The sequence below is a fragment of the Drosophila elegans genome, unplaced genomic scaffold (assembly GCF_018152505.1).
Source record: "Drosophila elegans isolate 14027-0461.03 unplaced genomic scaffold, ASM1815250v1 contig_476, whole genome shotgun sequence".
NCBI classification, from domain to species: Eukaryota; Metazoa; Arthropoda; class Insecta; order Diptera; family Drosophilidae; genus Drosophila; species Drosophila elegans.
Window position 1 is genome coordinate 22,353,647 of NW_024545863.1, and position 20,281 is coordinate 22,373,927.

General features: G+C 43.7%; 1 protein-coding gene across 3 annotated transcripts in view; it reads right to left on the reverse strand.

Moving 5' to 3' along the window:
• Positions 1-20,281, reverse strand: part of LOC108147163 (neural cell adhesion molecule 1) — a 69,559-nt gene that overhangs the window by 5,876 nt on the left and 43,402 nt on the right. For 2 of the 3 annotated variants that reach the window (XM_017273495.1, XM_017273494.1), the window contains exons 7-16: positions 19,631-19,800; positions 17,947-18,082; positions 16,561-16,697; positions 13,961-14,099; positions 12,228-12,376; positions 10,803-10,953; positions 9,695-9,933; positions 8,369-8,543; positions 3,435-3,702; positions 1,562-1,800 (exon numbers count right to left, since the gene is read on the reverse strand). In XM_017273495.1, the coding sequence (XP_017128984.1) occupies positions 1,562-1,800; positions 3,435-3,702; positions 8,369-8,543; positions 9,695-9,933; positions 10,803-10,953; positions 12,228-12,376; positions 13,961-14,099; positions 16,561-16,697; positions 17,947-18,082; positions 19,631-19,800 (1,803 nt within the window). Of the gene's footprint in view, positions 1-304; positions 455-1,561; positions 1,801-3,434; positions 3,703-8,368; positions 8,544-9,694; positions 9,934-10,802; positions 10,954-12,227; positions 12,377-13,960; positions 14,100-16,560; positions 16,698-17,946; positions 18,083-19,630; positions 19,801-20,281 lie in introns of all 3 variants that reach the window. The other variant, XM_017273496.1, reaches the window with a different exon arrangement.

Consider the following 20,281-nt stretch of genomic DNA (forward strand, 5'->3'; position numbering starts at 1 on the left):
GGATGCCAAATGGACGACAAATTAAAATGTGAAATGGAGCAAGACTGTGGCAATGTTCTTGGGTGGGGCATATTAAAAATACTTGCGAGGGATCTCCCCTCCACTGCCAAATGCCAAATGACAAATTCGACAGAGAACTCAGCTTAGACATGACTGCCCATCTGCTGCAGTTGCAACTGCAGCTGTTCCTGCTTCAACTTCTGAACGAGCATCTGTGTCTGTTGCTGTTGCTGTTTCGGATTTTGGTTCAGTTGTTGGCTCTGCAGCTGCACAGATTTAGTTACATAAAATTTACTTTGCATACATTGGGGCGGCCAGGCAGTGTTTCGGCTCGCAGGTCCGGGACAACTCAGTTTCTCCCTGTGGGGCATGGCCAGGACCACGCTCGAGACGGTCGTATTTGTGCTGCAAGGCTGGCTGGACGAGGTCACGAGCAGGGGCAGCAGCACGTCGCCTGGGTGGATGGATACAACGGGAACAGTTAGGAGGGCTCGGCCAGGACAACTCGCAGGGACAACTCGGCGGATGGACCCGCACTCGGTTACGTGTGGGGCACTACATTGCTTTAAATACTGGGCAAGGTATTTACAACCTCAAGTCGAGGATTAAGACAGTTGAAGTAGAGTGTTTTGCTACCTACAGAGATATTCGGAGTGTCGGAGTACAGAGTCAGAGTCGTAGAGAAAGACAGAGTGGTGGAGAGGGGGTAGATAGCTATGGCTAGGTCAGGCGGGAACTTGGTGGGTTGTGGGCTACTTCGAGTGCCCGGCTAATTAGAAATATCGTCCAAATAGAGACACTTCAACTAATCGCTTCATTCGAAACCAAATCGATTCAACGCAAATGTAACGAAATTAAATACTTTGATCTGCGCTAATTGGAAAAGTGTACTCGTATGTCATAAGCTACTTTTGTGAATGCTAAATGGGGGGCAATTAGTTATTCATTTACATGGGTTCGAACTCAATAGTTCGCAACCAATTCGGTGTTCAACCGCATCATTAGCGCGAACTCAAGCCAACCTAATTGTTTAACATGTGGGCGTTGATCTCCTCCGCTTCAGCCACACAAGCTACTCACATGCCAGTTCAAGTACTTAATTAAAAATTAATTTTTGCGCAATTGGGAAACCATGAAAACAATGAGTATGCAAGACTAACTTTCAGAAATAAATTCGTGTTTGTGCATTCCAAAACGCTTTGATAATTTATTCGTTTGGCATTCTGACTAAACAAGATGAAGTTAAACTCTAATCTACGTAATGACTACAAATTAACAGTGTGTGTGTGTGTGTGCATGAGGTGTATATTATATACGTATGTACAGGCAAGTGCATACTATTTACATAAGGCTATAAATTCAATTGGGCAAATCAATCAGCTAAAGCTAAGGATACGAATACAAATACAAAATAATATCGAGAGCGCACTCGAGTCGCAACTCAAAAGTCCTTGAGCAAACCAAATGGGGATGCAAACTACATGGTAAATTGATGACTACTTCACTAGATATAACTACGACTACGACTACAGCTTGTTGAGTATAGATTTTGGAATAGTACCGTTTAGGCTGGGCTGCGCATACTGGATGAAGCTCTCGGAGATGTAGTGATGGGGTCCGGCCACGCCCACAATGGCCCCGCCACTCGACCCCACCCCCGGCATGCCCCCTCCTCCGCAGTGGTGGGCGTTGGGCGGGGCCACGCGCGCCCTAATCTCCGCCGCTCGACCGCCGCCCTCCTCCAGCTCGTTGAGTTCGTCCTCCTCGATGTACATGCTCGGTACATCGTTTCTCGCCGGCCTGAAACGAAGGCAAAAAAAAGGGAAAAACACAGACATTGAAAATAGTCATCACATTCCATTAAAAAGTTCAGGGGCTAATAGTTCCCAAGGTGCGGCCGCTCGTTTGGTAGAGTATAAAATAGCAGCTTAGCAAACTGGTCAAACTGAGCCAGCTGCCGGCTCTCAGGCGACTCAAATTTCAATACAAACAGCAACATTCACAACCCCGCAATTACCTGAGGGAGCGACTCTGCCAACTTTTCACCGGAGGGGAGGGTAGGTGGTAAACCAGAAAATAAAATAAATTCAAACAGTTGCCGGTGCACATGGCGGATGCGCAATATTCGATTTGAGCACCTTTTCAAAGTGGATTTAATGCGTTTTCGCCAGCAACACTGCAACTAAATGATAAATATTGGCAATAATATTACCATTTCTCTCGAGGACCCTCGAATTTAAAATCAGCCATCTCAATGGTTCATTCTAAATTAAATATAAGCCGATTGCCGCCGGGAGCGCTAATTACACCGCACTCCATCTGTGTCCCTCTTATCAGACTCGTTACTGGTCTCGTGCACATCAAATATTTGCACTAATACTTTGCCGCAAGAGGCAAATCATTTAAATTTATGCATAGACGCACATGCGATCGAACTGAATGGGAGGTGCACACAGGTGCGCCAGATTTTATTTATGCAGGAAAACGATGCCACCAAGGCATGGAGCGCGTTTGACAGTTGTGATGACCACTTAATGACCCGCATGCCGTTCGCTTTGATGTGCCCGCGACTATTTTCGGCAACTATAATTAATATTTCGTTGGATTCAGCTTTGAAGTGGTTGCCCGAATTCATTATTGAGCAATCAGCGTGGGCAGCGCACGACCCGAATCAGGGAAAAAGGCCATCCCATCTAGGGGTGTGACCTGTACTGTGTCGAGACGGACGTGCACCGCGTCGATTCAAAGGGGCTGCACTGTGTGTTTATCTTTAATTAGCCAGCGGGCAGAGGGTACAGCAGCTCAGCAGCTGCTTAATTACCCACCAACGGCACACGGACGCGACCCTTTTGGCAGGACACGGCGCTGATTTCCTATCTTAAATGGAAACTTGTGCGGCTGCGGCTGCGACTGCCCCGTTTCCGGACCTCGTTTACGGCCATTCTTTTCCGTTGGACTTGCGACCCCGTTAGGCTGGCGGGCTCGTCGTCAGGTGCAGGTTTAATTAATTTAATTACAGACTAAGCCTAATTTACTGGGCAGGTGCGTGCTCGGCTCTAATCGATTGGCGGCCTCAAACTGTTTAGGCGATCGCCTTAATGAACCCGCCCCAGATTGCCCTTTCGACCTTTCGCCATTTTGCCGGCGAGGTGAGTTTAAAATAGGACCCTGGCCCTTGCTGGCCATTGATTGAGCGGCCATTTCTCTGCGGCTGTCATTTAATTACTTTCTGCGTAATAAGCATAAGTGAGGAATGCGCAAGAAAGTATGCTATGCCACTACTCCCACGCGGCTCTTCTCCATCATCCTCGACTGTCAGTCACGTGCCCCACATAAATAATATCGTAATTATTTCTGCACACACAGACACACATGCCGGCGGCAGCAAACAATTTCATTATTAGTTTTCCCACCAACCGGAGGATAAGACTCACCGCATGCTCTTGCGCACCTCCTGCGGCTCAGGTGGTCGCGGCCGGTGCCGGCACACCACGACGATGCCGGCTACGATAATTGACGTCACCACGACGGCGCCTATCACCACGACGGCGGCGAGTATCAGCAGCGTCGACTGCTTCTCCGGTCCGCTGCCCGTGCTGGCGCCGGTGCCCAGTCCGCTGGAGCTGCCGCTCCCGCCCACGCCGCCGCCCCCATGATGCGTTGTTTCTGCGGGCGTTGGGTCCTCGGACAGAATGGATTCATCTGAAAAAAGAGAAAGGCGATACCATGAAAACACTAAAGGAAGAAAAAGGGCCAGCAAATATTCAATGAACAGTGTGGTAATACAAGTAGAAGAACTTTTTGAGTAGCTATGCTAAAACTTAAGCAAAACAAGAAAGAAAGCAAACTTCGGCAAGCCGAAGTTCATATACCCTTGCAGCTATTGCAAGAATTAAACATTTTTGAAAACATTAAAATTATGATTTACTTTCGTATATGTTTAAAAACATTGAAGCTATGATGATTTGCAGCTCAATTATTTGATAGTTATTTTATATATTTTTATTATTTCTAAGGGAGCTATATGATATAGTCGTCCGATTTTGATAAAATTTAAACCATAATTCTGAAATATTTAACCATCACTAAATGTCGAAGAACTAAACAAAAAATTAAAAAACAGAAAAGTTATAATTTTTTTTCATTTATTTTTCCGATTGTTCCTATGGGAGCTATATGATATAGTCGTCCGACTTTGATGAAATTTAAACCGTAAATCGGAAATATGTAACCATTACTAAATGTCGAAGAACTAAACAAAAAATTAAAAAACAGCAAAGTTATAATTTTTTTCATTTATTTTTCCGATTGTTCCTATGGGAGCTATATGCTATAGTCGTCCGATTTTGATGAAATTTAAACCGTAAATCGGAAATATTTAACCATTACTAAATGTCGAAGAACTAAACAAAAAATTAAAAAACAGCAAAGTTATAATTTTTTTTCATTTATTTTTCCGATTGTTCCTATGGGAGCTATATGCTATAGTCGTCCGATCCGGCTCGTTCCGACTTATATACTACCTGCAATAGAAAGACAACTTTTGGGAAAGTTTCATGCAGATAGCTTTAAAACTGAGAGACTAGTTTGCATATAAACGGACGGACAGACGGACAGACGGACGGACAGACGGACGGACAGACGGACATGGCTAGATCGACTCGCCTAGTGATGCTGATCAAGAATATATATACTTTATAGGGTCGGAGATGTCTCCTTCACTGCGTTGCAAACTTCTGACTGAAATTATAATACCCTCTGCAAGGGTATAAAAATAAAGGTTTAAAGAAGGTACATAAAAAAAATGAAACTTAAAAAGCATCGTTTTACAGAACCAATGAAATCAGCTCTTAAACGTACACTTCTCCCATCTTTCACAGAACATTAGAAAAAGTTTCCTAATATTAAAAAAAACAAGAAAGAAAGCAAACTTCGGCAAGCCGAAGTTCATATACCCTTGCAGCTATCGCAAGAATTAAATATTTTTGAAAACATTAAAATTATGATTTACTTGCGTATATGTTTAAAAACATTGAAGCTATGACGATTTGCAGCTTAATTATTTGATTGTTCTTTTATATATTTTTATTATTTGTATGGGAGCTATATGATATAGTCGTCCGATTTTGATGAAATTTAAACCATAATTCTGAAATATTTAACCATTGCTATATGTCGAAGAACTAAACAAAAAATTAAAAAACAGCAAAGTTATAATTTTTTTTCAATTATTTTTCCGATTGTTCCTATGGGAGCTATATGCTATAGTCGTCCGATTTTGATGAAATTTAAACCATAATTCTGAATTATTTAACCATTGCTATATGTCGAAGAACTAAACAAAAAATTAAAAAACAGCAAAGTTATAATTTTTTTTCAATTATTTTTCCGATTGTTCCTATGGGAGCTATATGCTATAGTCGTCCGATCCGGCTCGTTCCGACTTATATACTACCTGCAATAGAAAGACAACTTTTGGGAAAGTTTCATGCAGATAGCTTTAAAACTGAGAGACTAGTTTGCATATAAACGGACGGACAGACGGACAGACGGACAGACGGACAGACGGACGGACAGACGGACGGACAGACGGACATGGCTAGATCGACTCTACTAGTGATGCTGATCAAGAATATATATACTTTATAGGGTCGGAAACGTCTCCTTCACTGCGTTGCAAACTTCTGACTGAAATTATAATACCCTCTGCAAGGGTATAAATATTGCAGCAAAAATATAGCAATTAAATAAATTGTATTTGAATTGTTAACTGATTTTGAAAGAAAATATCAAATACAATATATTCAGATTTATGTTTTTAGTTAATATAAGTCTAATTTTTAAAGAAGTTTAAGAATTATGCGTAGAGTTTGTTCTAGTGGAAAATTGTAGTTTAGTTCTTTCTTATATGCAAAAAAAAAAGTTATAGTTGATGGTTTTGTATTCCCATTTCCCGCAGTGCATGAGCATGTGACGTAGGTGGAGCTCCAGATAGTTTCAGGGGTTCTAGCAATGATTTGTTATTTGCTCGGAATTAGTTTGATGCTGCTGCTGATTTCTGTTTGCCTCCCCGCGCTGCCGTTTATTTATTTATTTGTTTTGCTGCGCCGTGTTCTTTTGCCTAACTGATTGCTTTTGACTGTTTGCTTATTGTGTTTTTCTTGGCCCCTTGGGACCGGGAAATCGGGCTGAAAATTGAAATTAGCCAGGAAATCGCAGGGTGCTGTGTCATAGGAGGAGATCTGCGGGCATGATAAATAGTGCCTAGCTGGCGAGGGGAAATTATGAGAATCAAAGAGCAAAAGCCCCACCTTTGGCCACTTATTACCAGCGATTAGACCTGATGCCACTTGCCGCAAAGCTTTGGCAATTATGAGCAACATGTGAAGGGCATTGTTTATATTTATTAGATTTCCAGCTACCGGAAATTGCAACATAATGTGTGAGCCGAGCCCGAGGCCAAGGGTAAAATTATTGTAAGATGATCCCCGTCCAAGATTTATGCCAGACATTCGTTAAAGCCAGCTCCCCCTTAATTTTCTCGATTTTGTTGGCAGGCAAGCATTTCCGCTCCATTTGCGGGCCGTCAAAGCAGCGGCCTCGGAATTGAAACATTGCCAACACCGGTCCATTCCACTGGCTTTTTTCCTGGTCTTAAGGTCCTGGTCCTGGTCCTTGGTTTTGAAGAGAGCGTTTGAGTGGAAATTGCCTACACCTGCGGCTCAATTTAATTTTTGTTGCCGCCTGCCTTTATTGCCTGGTCTTTTGGACTGGATCGGCATCAGCAGCAGCAGCAGACTCAGCTTCTGATGCCAAGGCTCACGGCATCTCCGTCATCTCGGCTCAGTCTGTTTTTTAATCAGTTTGCCTTTGCCTTACATTGTTTTCCTTATTTATTCGCCTTTGATGCTTTTTTTCCAGCTCAAGTGGCCACTTTGCCTGATATTTTTCACGTTATGCCTTCGCCCTCGGATTGTAATAAATTCTGCTGATGAGTTCTGCGTAAACTGATTTAAATCAGCGTCGGCTGATTTGCCTTCGTTTTATTTATTTCTTTGAATCTGGTTAGCAGCAACGGCAACGGTTTGGCGACGACCTAAGGCTTAATTTATGGGCCCACACATGGGAGCGAAAATAAAAATCTGCGTGGGCTAGGCAGCTGTTAAAATTCCGCATAAATTAGTAGGGAGAGCCTGCTTCCAAACCAAAAATGTGGCTCTCCACCGGAGTCCATTGTCTCGACCGAATTTACGATTTTGGCAAAAAAAAAAAGCGAGTCGTCTGCGGCAGCCTATTAACATACATAAGTAACTGGGGAGAGGCCGAGGTGCAGATTTCGGGCAGCTGTTGTTTCATGTAAATAAGTTTGGCCGTCGAATTGACTGCTGCCTAATCGAACATTTGCGTATCAAATGCAATTAGTGCCATTAAGTCGGGGGCAATATGAGTGATTTATGGCTAACTGGGCGAGCGAAGCACACGAAAAACGAAATGAAAATGGCCAAGGCGGTAAATGGAAGTGGAAATGGTAATGGAAATGCAGATAAAAATAAAAATCAGCATGAAAATAATGACAACATTGTTCTTGTAGTTGTGTGCCAGAGAGCCGAGAATGGCAAAGGAACAATAAAAGAAAAGTGTCTACGGTGGCCGTTAAGCAAAACGAAAATTGAAGCAATTCCGCTTACGCTTGGCCCCCACACACACACACGGATACACTTTCTCCACATGTACACACACACGCACACAATGGCAGGCAGTCGCATTATGTCGTTAGGCAGGAGCAAAATGAAGAGGCTGTTGCGGCACGCCCCTGCGTATACGTAATATGCGTGAGCCCCACTCAAAGAATTGATGGAAAATGCTGAAATGCTTTCCGCTCCACTGCATAGCTCAGTCAGTGGATTAGAAAAGGGCGTCTCGTCCTCGGGGTGGAACCTCCGAACTAGAGGCAGTTTGGTTTGCCTTTCCTTTCCTTTCCCAGGACTTTTCCATTTTTCTAAGAGTGTGTGTGTGTGTGTGTGTGACGCCATGTGCGAACTTTTCGCGGCGGCTGATTGAAGACGATTTCCCCGAACTTGCGTTGATTTGAAAATGCAGTCAAGCGTTGAATTAGACAGTTCCGTCCTCAGCTGTTCGGTCTGGTGTTCCAGTTTCAGACTCTGGGTGCTCTATTGGCCCGGGAAAAAAGTGACCCACAAACTAGTAACTCGGGTGGCCATAACTTGCGTACTTTATGTGATTAGCAGGAGAGTCAGGACTGGGGCCTTTTTTTTGAGTTTGCCCAGTTGCCTTCCAACTGTCAAGTATCTAGGTATTTTTTTTTTTTGTTTTTGGGCACAGAATAGGATCGGGTTGAGCTACTCACCATATGGTCCCAGTTGGGCGGCCACGCGTACATTCTCAATCACCACCGGCGGCTCGCTGCGTCCTTTGGCGTTGACGGCGTAAACTAAAAATTGATATTCACGTCCCGGCTCTAAATTATTCAAACGAAACTGTGGACTGTTCTCCTGCATGCGAAAGATGGGTGCAGATGTCGCCTGGAATTATACACATTTATGTTATATATTTGGCTGATTTGGGATGCGAGCATGACAACGGGCGCATTTATAATTCACTCGCCATACGCTGCCAAGTAAGCCATGTATTTTTAACTTTTCCGAGGTCCCGTCGCAGACCCAACGCATAAATAATTATTCATGCCTAAAAAATACGTAGGCACAACTGTACAGGATACGTAGGCGACAGCGAAACAGAAACAGAAACAGCAACCGAAACAGAAACAGGACAGTGTCTGAAAATTTTGAACTGAATATCCGTTTGCCGTAATGGGACACAATCGAGTGAGCTTCGTTGGTTACGCACAAATTCCCACTCAAGTAAGCGTAAGTAATTTATGTTGTCCTTGCGGCACTTTTCCACAAAAACCCCACCCATTCCCTCTTTTTGTGTGCGAATGTGTGTCCTCTATCTAGCATGAAACTTTAAAGCAGCCAGCCAACGGACCAACGAGTGGGTCAGAGCCCGGAGATGATATCCTGGAGTCCCAGCCATCACCACCATCATGATCATCACCATCACCATCATCATCGTCATCATTTCATTTTCATTTTCATGACCACCCTCGTGATGAGCTTTGCGCTTGGCTACTTTGCTAATAAACTTGCCCGGCAAGCGCTTCATCAGGGCTGTTGAAAGCAGCCAAACGAAATGAAATGAAATTTTCATATGATATTCCCATCTAGGAGTGACAGAGATAATTTAATAACTCAGCATGCACTCCCCGAGTGCCGGACAAAGGGTAGCCGTTCCTCCATGTGGGGAATTGGAATAAGGCATTAATTATGTTGTCCCTTTTCCGCTTGAGTTGCGGCAAAAAAGCAGCAGAAGCCAGCCCCTCAAAATATTTATTAGTAATTCAAGCAGAAAAGTCAAAGGACATGCACACTAGATAATTGACCATATGGATTTCAAGTGAATTATTGCCAAGTCTCTGCTCGACCCCGATGTTTCTGTTTCTGTTTCAGCTACAGCTACAGCTACTGACACATCTTCTGCAGCCATCCGATTTCTAGCTGCTGGCTGTCTACCGAGCCGTGAGTTAATTTTAATTTAATTGAGCAATTTGCGTTTTGCCTGCCCGAACTTATCAACTTAGGCTAACTCGATTTGGGAGCTGCAGCTCACTCACCTGATCGTTGAGCGTGGATATCTCGTTGTCGCCCAGGCCAATGGCCTCGCCGAACTGCCCTCGTCCCTGTCCTTGTCCTTGTCCTGCCGATCCGCCCGGATCATTGGAGTAGAGCAGGTCGCCACCCACCACCTCCAGCATGAAGTATTGCGAGAGGCCGCCGTCACTGCCTGCCACACAGACCACCTCCAGGATGGTGTCGTTGCGCAATTCGCAGGCCTTCGGTGCCTCCGGAGTGTCTGCGAAAAGTGGTGCCCGGATAGCAGTTAGTCATAGTCTTAGACAAGCCATGGCTTAATGGCGACCCACCACCCCATTCGTAATTGCATTTAAAAGCAGCTTCTTTCGCCTTGAAGGAGTCGCCCGTTAATGAAGGAGTCGCCCCGTTAAAACAAAAATAAAGAGTTCGACTACGCCCTTAAAATTATTAAGTCAGCTTTGATTTTGCACCAAGGGTGAAGCGCACAAAATAGGGGGACAAAAATATTAGGAACCTTATGTTACTGCAAACTTTTTAAACTACATTTAAGATCTGAAAAAATTTAAACTTAAATAATTTGTTAAATTGAGGACTTGAACAACGTTATTAAGAAGAAATTTAAGTTAATTAATTTTACAAAATAATTCAAAACAAGTTCATCTTTAATATAATAGTCTTTATCATTTTTACTTCTTAAAGTAAAAAAAATCTTTAAAAAGTATTTTGTATGTGTGGCATTGCTCACCAAATTTTATACAGTTCCAAAACTAAAAAAAATCTTTTCCTGAGTGCCTGAACCACACCCCTAGTTTGCATTAATAACAAACGAATTTAGCCAGGTAGTGGAGCAACGACTGGCAGTTCAACCTGAGGATTATTTGGCAACATTTTGGCCAAGTACACCGGCACCGGTACTGTCACCCCGTCCTCTCCGTCCCGTTGGGCACACACTCGCCAATTATGTAAGTAGATCCTTATGTGTGCATAAGAGATGGAAGGGGGCCAACAACACCGACACCGGTGGCAGTACCGACACCAGTCCTGTTTAAATTGCGGCAAAGATGGAGGTAAGTGCCGGCATCTTGTGGCAACAACTTCCTCGACTCGACTTCCTCGACTTCCACTTACTTGCCGGCAGGATGTGCACCAGACAGGGCGCCGTTTGGCGACCCACCGCATTGCTGGCCCAGCAGGCCAGGGTTATTAGCTCGGAGTCCGTCTGCGGCAGATACGTCACCGTGCTGGCCAGCCCGTTCGATTGTATCCTCGAGTTGAGCACCTGAAATGTAGGAGTGACGGGGGATTAGAGTTCATTCATTGTGCGAACGTAGGCAGGATCAAGTGCAGTTCGAGTCGGAATCAAAGCAAGCCCAGGCAGCCAAACCAAACCCAAGAAAACCAAATCGAAAAGCAATCCCCAGCCGGGCCGAAAGCAAAGCGAATCGGGGCATAAATATTTGAAGGCAAATAAGTTTTTATTGCAAGGCAAACGAATCGGACTGGAGGCGACGGGATAAGTCATCCTGTGGCTCTACGGGTTTTCGTGCAGATTTTCAAATAACTTTTGCGGTAAATGAATTACTTTATTTATCGAGCCCAGCTGTCCCAGAGCCATCGAGTCACATATGCAAGTCTTTCGGTTCGTTTGGTCAGCCATCCGGTCCTGCTCCTAATATTTTTCCTCTACCATACTATCGATATATCTCTAATTTTTCCTGCCAGCTCTGCAGTTCTCTGCTTTGCCCCTAAACGGTTTGCATTTTAAATTCTGTTTGAACGTAGGTATCCGTTTGAACATATGTATGCCCCCACCAACTCGAATTTATACATTTTGATTAAATTTTAATTCAGTCACGTACGACGCTCGATAATCCGCTTCGACCATTGTTCGTCTGCTCTGAATTGTCGAACGAAAATCCCAGACAACCCTCGAGTATTTAGCACAAGTTCTGCTAATAGCACCCGACTTCGAACTTGGCTCCTTGCTGGCATCCCGAGTAATTGCGACAGTCGGGCCAAGCTCTGGGTTGCAGCACGTTTTCCGGCATAATTACAGACACAATAAGTTCGGTTTGGATTCCGTACAAGGAACCCGTACCTTTGCCCTAGTCCCAATGCACGGAGAAAATTGCTTTGCCCTTGATTTTTAGAAAATAAGATAAAATTTCTTTGCATACTTCATTAAGATATTTAAAGGAAAAATAATTTGTATTTAATACAAATTCTTTAATATTGTATATTGATTGAGTCTAAGAAAATGTTTTTTTTTTTAATTTGGGTACTCATTTGTTTAAATATCTATATATTTAAAGCTTACAGTTCCGAAACACCGGCCGTGTAGCTTATTTTTAGACATCTTTTCATTTCCGTGGGACGTATTCTTGTTTATTTAAAGCACCAGACCTTTTTGGACTCAAAATAACTATTTTTCCACAACGTTTTTAGATAATAACCAAAAATCTTACAAATAAACTTATTCTTAAAAATCATACTTTATTCATTATTAATTTATTCTTTTTGCTCTAAACACGTAATGTTTGTACTCAGACTTACCGGCGACACATTGCGGGTGTTGTTGTAGGTCCAACTGAATCGCACGGAGTCCGACGGATCGGCGTCCACCTCGCATTTGGCCAAAATGGACTGCAGATTGACGGCTCCGATGGAGGTTTGCTCGGTGCCCGATTTACAGCGCGGGGAGACTGCGAGGAGATGGAAATGGTGAGATGGAGAGGTTCATAAGTATACACGGCATCGAGTTGTTCGGCAGCAGAAAGTTTCCATTTTAAAATGGCTCAGCCGCCCCCTCGGAGAGCAAACAGACCGCCGCCCCTTCCCTGGGGGAAATGGGGCCCCCCAGCCCCCCTCGAAATATACACAAAAATATGAGGAAAGAAAGAGGATGGTGAGTCCAAAGGGAAGTCGAGCCAGCAACATAGCCTTGAGCGTAGTAATTAACATGTTTCCGTTTCACGAACGAGGGGGTTTTTGTGTACTTCGGGCCTTTCTTTTTGTTTTTTATTTTATGTGTAGCTTAGCGGGCAAATCTGTGTGCCAGGTATCGGAAGAAAAGCGAGTCAGTCGGCGCTTACTTTCACTTGGCTGTGAAATGAGAGCAGATATGGGGAAGCACTGCCTTTGCCCCGGGGAAAATGTGTCTGTCTGTGTGTTGGCAGTGTAGTAGTACCCCGGATTGTGTGCTGAAAGCCGCCTTTAAATGTAAGTCACGCCAAGGCAGATAAGCATTCAGAGCTTCATTACTACGTTCTTGGCTTTTATCACAAGTCAGCTGCATTTCAGCGTCGAATACTTAAGCCATCTGTCTGCGTCTGCGAACTTGTTGCTGGAACGCGGGAATGTGGGAGCGTGGGAGGGGAAAGTTACCTAAAGACTCTCGGGAAACTTTCATAATTTCAAATATAAACTACTTAAACTGTCGTACGACTCCCGAGAAGGGGTTGGCAGAAATGCATTTCAGATTGTCAAAGTGGCAGCCAAAGAAACGTAGCAGTTTTCCGGTTGGGCGTTGGTAACATGAATAGACGTCCTCCGTCTCGTAAGCTGACAACACAATAAATGCTGCCAACAAAGGGGCTACGCACCATCGCTCCCTACAATATCCCTGCTTCGGGCTTGTATGCCAATCCCAATGCCAGTGCCATGTGGGTACACGAACCCGGCCAAATAGTGTACTTAAGACCCACTCGTGTGGGTCTCTCTTTCTGAGGTTCCATCGATTGTGCAGCTCTCCCTCTGATTTATGCAACCAAATCGCTTGTGCGAGTAGTATATGAAATCCACATTAATCACAGCAAAAAATGGCCAAAGGGCAGGATGGCATGCCCTGAAGCTGAAGGGAGAAATCAGACCGTGAGGTTTATGAAAAGTTTTTGGCCGGAGCTTAAATTGCGAGTGCTGCTGGATTTATAGGCGAAAGTTTTGTCTGTGCGTGTGTATAAATCAATGGCGGTTGTTTAGGCCAGCGGCAGCACGAGTTTTACAATTTTACAATGTTACAATTGTAAACAAGCGGGCAACAAACGCCGACAGTTACAGATGGAGTTAGTGACGGTCATGCATCATTTCTAAGCAATTTCCCCATCCGCTGTTGCCCCAAAAAGTTGGCAACTTTTATTCCGGCAGCCATTGCTTGTTGATTTTGATTTTATTCTGCAGCTTCCGCTTCCGGTTTGCCATGTTAATTCATCACGTCGTCGTGAACCCACCACCTCCCCCCTCTTACATAGTTTGTATATTTTATTTCGCATTTCGCAAGTCGTACTTACACTGCACTTTCAGCGCGAGACTGGTGCTCCGAGTTTCGCCCTCCGTATTTGTGGCCCCGCAGGCATACGCCCCCGCACTTTCCCTCTCGAGCTGCGTCAAGTGCATTATTTCCGAGCTCTCGCCCGACATTCGCATGCCCTGAAATGTGAAGAAGGGGATATTATTGCGGCTCTGAATTGGTTGCGGGTAGGTTGTCGAGGTTGGGGAGCCGATGAAATCCATCCACTGAGAGGGCAAACTGTTTGAACCGTTCTAAACTGCGGTTTAACATAAACGTTAAGCTACAAGTAATACAGAAAGTATAAGCTTTTGAGTGTCGAAAAGCGATATAAGCTTTTCGAATTCCACTCAGAGTTTGTTGTTTTTTTTCGCATCTATCAACTGGTCCGCACATTTTTAGTATTTTATTTACGGACCACCTTTCTGACATTTAATAAAATTTGTAGTTCTATTTTCCTAATTGGATATCGGAATGCTAATATTATTTTGGTGTGTTTGCTATAAATTTAATTTCGAAGTCTTCCAATGTTTGAACAATTTTGTTATATTTTGGTGTTGAAAATGAAAACCAATTAAAAAAATTGATTGATTATTTATGATAAATGCTTTCGCCAGTATACAAATTAGAAAAAAATTAATTAGTTATCTGATTATTCATTATTTAAAGTTGACGCCACAGTTATAAATAGTTAAATGGTAAGCAAACAAAATAAATCAAATAGAGACAACTATGATTTGGAACTGATGTTGTGTTCAATGTTTAGCCATTTAATATTATTATTATGTGATGACTAATAATGGGGACTTTTCGACATTAGCTTTGGCATTAGCTTTGGCAAAGCTGTAGTTCATGAAGACGGAAGCACATATGCCCGAAAGTATTTTCCTATTGGCCTTAGACAGCACAAATTGCGGTGGTGCCGTCTGCATTGTCGAGTGACCACACGACCCACAACCACCATCACTAGCAGAACTAAATGGCAACCACAATAGAGCCAATGCTTTCCGCCCGTTTTTTTTGCTATTTGCCATTTTCCAAGCCGAGCGGCATTGCGGTTGCCGCCGCCTAATGCGCCTAATTTTAGTGGGCCGAATTATTATAAACGGATTTTATTAAATCAAATTAATGTGTTTTTCGGCAGTCGACATTAGACACTTGACAGCCGGAACTCCAACTCCTCATCGAATTAACCGACAAGTGACTCCACTCGGATGCAAATGCTCCATTAGCACGGCTTGACTCTGGGATAATTCGATTATGCATTTAGTAGCAAAATCCCGGCTGACATTTGCACATGCGTTTAATTAATTCATAATAATAACAATAATGCAATTTAGATAGCTTAAGTTTCTTCCATCGCCACCACCACGTATGTATCATTGACAGCTAATTTGCAGTTTTCCGACCAGCCTCGGTGGTCCCTCGGTGGAAATGAAAACACACGCGCGTTATAGATCCGCCGCAAATTGGCCAGGCTGCATCATTTGATTATTTGTAAAATTCATTAAAAAGCATGACTGCGTTGATGGAGAGCGGTAATTGCATTGGCCCTTGTTCAATAATGCATTTAACAATGCCGAGCTGTAAAGTTGGGGAGCCCACATTACTGTATTCGCAGGAAAGCTGCTTTAATTTCATTCCTCTGTGGAATTTAATTTACGGAGAAAACACTTTTAGCCGCCGGCTGAAAAGTTAATGTTGACCCAGTGCAAAAGTTTGCGACGAAATGGCAAAGAAAAGCGGAAAACAGTCTGAAAATAAAAATCTATATGGCAAACTGACGTCGAACAACTCGAGGAAGTGACAAAGTTGGCTCTTTAGAACTTTTTTGCCGCTCGTTTTTCATAATTCTTTGCCTCATTTTCTCGCTTTCCTATTAATGCCAGAACCAGAAAAAGGAGGACCGAAAATCAAAAATCAAAGTGCCCCAAATAAAGGGAAGTTTTCTCTGCCACTCCTCACCAAAATGATTTTCGCAATTTGTTAACTGCCCGGTCGAAAAAGAAAAGCGATGGGAAAATATGAGCTCGGGTTTATGGTTTTTGCTAGCTATGAAAAATGATGATGTGACCATGTGGACAAAACTGTCAAAGGATGTCAGAATCATGCGGTTTAATAATAAAACTCCGAGACAAAGTCACAGCCAGTCAACAATGGCTGCGTGGGCCAGCAGAAGTAGCCAAACTGGCCAGCAATCTCAATCTCTTTCGGTTTATTTGTCTCATGATTAATAGTTAAATAATTTGCAACACGAATGGACTTCAATGGACATTATGAGCCAATTATAAGACGTTTGAAAAATGAGCTGGGTGTTTGTTGGTCCGCACTCCTCGGCACTTCTTGACCACCATTATTCTCGCTCAGCAGGAATGCCAAGCGTTTTCGAAATTAAACCGCAAAAGTGTCTGCTTATGGGGGCCGCAGGAATGCCGACGCCTCCGGGGCCACCAACAATTGATAATAAAAATTGCGAAAAGTATCTGATACACGTCAGCTGTTTGGGTCGTTACAGCCGGGAACTTGGGAAATATGTAGCCAGTTTGTGGAAATGGATGATGGGATGGGGGAAGGTAGTGGAAAATCATTGGCCTCACTTACATTCTTGAACCAGGAGTAGCTGGTGACCGGCGGCCTGGCATCCGCCCGGCATTTGAAAGTGACATTCTGGCCCTCGGCCCGTGTCACCAGTCGACTGGGATCCTCGTTGGCCAAGTGCACCGATACCGTGGGCGGATCTGTAAGAGGCAGGCGAACAGAGTAAGTAAGAAAGTGCGGCATGCGGCTTAATGAGCGCAGCGAATTGCTGAATAAAAGTCAAAATAATAAACGGGGCTCCCGGTCAAGAGAGCATTGCGTAATGTACTTAGTCCCAGCTGCGGCGTTACATCCTTTGGCCTCCCGAGGCCTCGTCCTGCCCCCCACAACCTCTTGACCACACGCCAAATGGGACTATTAGTTACGGTTGTAAAAATCTAATACGCGTCCGAGACTGTCGGCGCCACTTGGCCCCAGTCAGTCTTTTATCCCCCATCAGATGTCCGTCGTCTCGTCCCCAAAGTGGGCACTGACCTATAGTGGCTTATTCTACGGCTGTACGGCAAATGTCAATGGCGTGGGCTGGCCGGCTGGCAGAAAAAATGCTGACGTTTATGGTGAATTATTAAAAGGCAACACAAAATGAAAAGCAGGCGAATCAAGTCGCCTGCCGACCTGATTTGAGTGCAGGTAATTCCGCTTTCTATAGTTTGATACACTCAAAAAGAAGGTTTACGTCTTGAATATGCTCGAATGACTTCAATGCACAATTATTTTTTTACCTAAATTACGAGCTTTTCCTTGAAAGCTATTTTTTTTTTTAAGTTTTGATTAATATTTAAAGAGGCTAATGATTAAATTAAGCTCAGCAACACGTATCCGGTTTTTCTGAGTGCACCCAGCCCAACTCTCTTTTATCCGGAAAAACTTTAACGAGAGCAGCGGAGGGAGTAATGTAAAGCGGAAGTCGGAAGCGGATGTTGCAAATATTATGGAGGCCGGCAAAAAATGAGCAATAGAAACATAACGGTGCAAATTTAATCAAGGCAAGTCGAAGAACACGACATTGAAGTCAACTTGACTGCATTTTATAAGCGGCTTAGCGAGAGGTGGCCAACAAGTAAACTTGGCTTGGTTCCGGCTTCGTCTTCGGCTCCTTTGGCCCTAATAAAATTACGTTAGCTCTGGCCTTAATATGCTTCTAATTGGACTTTCCTGCTCTTTCCAGCCATCACACACACACACACCCACATAGAGGCCACGGCCTGTGCAGTTTGTGTTAAGGATACACAAAAGCCTCTTCTGGCCATGGCTCGATGAATCCAGACCCAGACCCAGACCAAGACCCAAATACCCAACAGCCTTCAGTCCAGAGGCCGCATTTCTGCTAATAACAGGCTCCGAGCTCACCTGTCGCAAAGGAGGAATATATATGCTGTGTGAACTTACATGCCACCCGGATGATGCGCTTGTCCTCGATGGCGCCACCGGAAAACCAAGGATTCGTGGCCCGACACGTCAGCTCGGCATTATCGTTCTCCGATGTTACCTTCAGTGTCAGTATGCTCGTGGTGATATTGCCGTCCTGCGTGGAATAAATGGAAATTAAATGGTTAGTACTGTTAAAGTGGGGAAAATTTGCAAACTCTTGTAAATCTGAAGGCCCCACATAGATATATGTAATCACATTTTGGGTAATCTTTTTATTTCATGAATTCCTTATTAATTAAAGAAAACAGGAAACTTTTTAACAGCAAATCGGGGTGCTCCCTTGCTCTATCTTAGCTTATTAAAAACATTTTATATGAGCATTCTCTTTTATTAAAGTTAAGCCAAATGAAAGTGGCTATCTCAAATTTCATTTACAATTAGTCAGTTATAAGCTAGGACTACACTCCACACTATTAACAAGACTTCTCTCTAATAAGCTTAAAAGTTCACTCTGATTTGCTTAAGCTGTTGTGTTTATATTTAAACCATTCACTTTTTCCACTCAAAATGAGAGTATTTTGTGAAATGTGTACTTGCTATATATACTCGATTTGATAGACAGATCCTCGTTAGTTTAGTTTAGGGTATGTGCTGTGGCCACTCGAGTTGCATTCCCCACGAATGCACGGTCTTCGAAAATAATGACTCGTATTTCGGGCTAAGCCGATGTCCCAGTGCAGCCGTACACCCAGTCGGCCCTCCCTCGAACAGCCAATGTATGAATGGAGGAGTGGAGCTGCAGAGGATCAGAGAAGCTCATGGCAAGCCGGGTATTAAGTTACGACATCAGCCAGTTTCAGGACCAGGGCCGGGCCACGTTTTGGCAACAATCGAAGTCGATACTGGGAAACTTGCAAGCATCCTGCCATCCTGCCTCTCGTGTGTGTGGCAATCTGTCCCAGAGATCGAAGAGGACTCGGTTATGCACGAGTTGACTAATGCCTGGCGACGTTTGGCAGCAACTATCCATTTACATGGCATAATTAGAAAGCGAAAAAGCCAGTGCCACGAAAAGGAACTAATGGCTGGCCCAAAACTGAGACATGGAAGGCAGATGGATCTGATAAATGCCAGCTTGAGTGGAAGAATGGCTCCCATTTTTCTGGCAAATAGTTAGTTGTGGTCCGGCCCCATGAATTCCAATAAAAATTCGCACATTAGTCGAATCAATGGCCGGGGCCATGGAGTGCAAATTTGTGCAGCTTGGCCGAAACTTTTCGCCAGTGCAGTTCATCAAAGAGTCCGTGGCTGGCGGACAGTCAACTTGTCCGTTCTGATCCCTGCTCCCTGCTCAACGCTCCTTGTCGCCCTGTGGTTGCTCCAAAAGTTTGCCCTGCTCGCATTTGGGGTCACCCAGTGGTCGCCTAGGCTGCCTTTGTTGTTGCCCAACTGTGGAGCTATTAAGCGCCGCACAGTTTTATATGTATGTGTACAAGTGCCTGCTGCACTGCGGCCGGCTATCAAATGTCAAACGCTGAAAGCAAATTTTCCGGCACAAAGTTGCGTTGTCCTGGGATCGGCAACAAGAATGAAAACTTTCTCCTCCTTCAGTTTCCGCCATCCCCGCAATCCCCATGGCATGATGGCATCACCGCAAAATAGTCTGACAATTTCGGGTTATTTGGCAAGGACATGCACTCACCTCTTTGTCGCTGTGGACGGTGACCTCGGCATTCCGGATGGGCTCGCCATCGAGCAGCCAGGTGATCTTGGCCGCCGGGTACGAGCCCCAGGACTCGCAGCGAATAGGCACAGGATGCCCGGCGGTCAGCAGTTCGTTGGGCGTGGCGATCTTAACGCGAACAGGTTTTACTTAAAAAAGTAAAGGGAAAAAATTAGCATTGTAAGTTTAAAAGATTCTAATCGAACATAGTGTGATAATTGTAATAATAGTAGATACCTAGAGGATTCTTTAAAATTAACATAAACTATTTGTATGCAAATATAACAATTTGGAATTCAATTTTTTTATATTTAAAATTACTTTTCATATTTACAGCCAGCAATTGCTGGCATTTTTTTTATTTTTAAATAAAACAAGTTTACAACAAGTTAGAATTTCTATTGATATGACCCTGTGCTAATTAATAGTATCCCAAAAACAATAATAAAAGTTCATATGTAAGAGATTAATATAAAATATTTGTATGAATAACCCACAAATAGACTTAAATTTTCCGATAAAAGATTTAATAATAAACTAGATATTCTATTTATGCCACCTTTCAAAGTAAAAGCAACCCGCATTTATTTGTTTAATAAAAGCAATCCAAATGTGTATACATAGTTATCC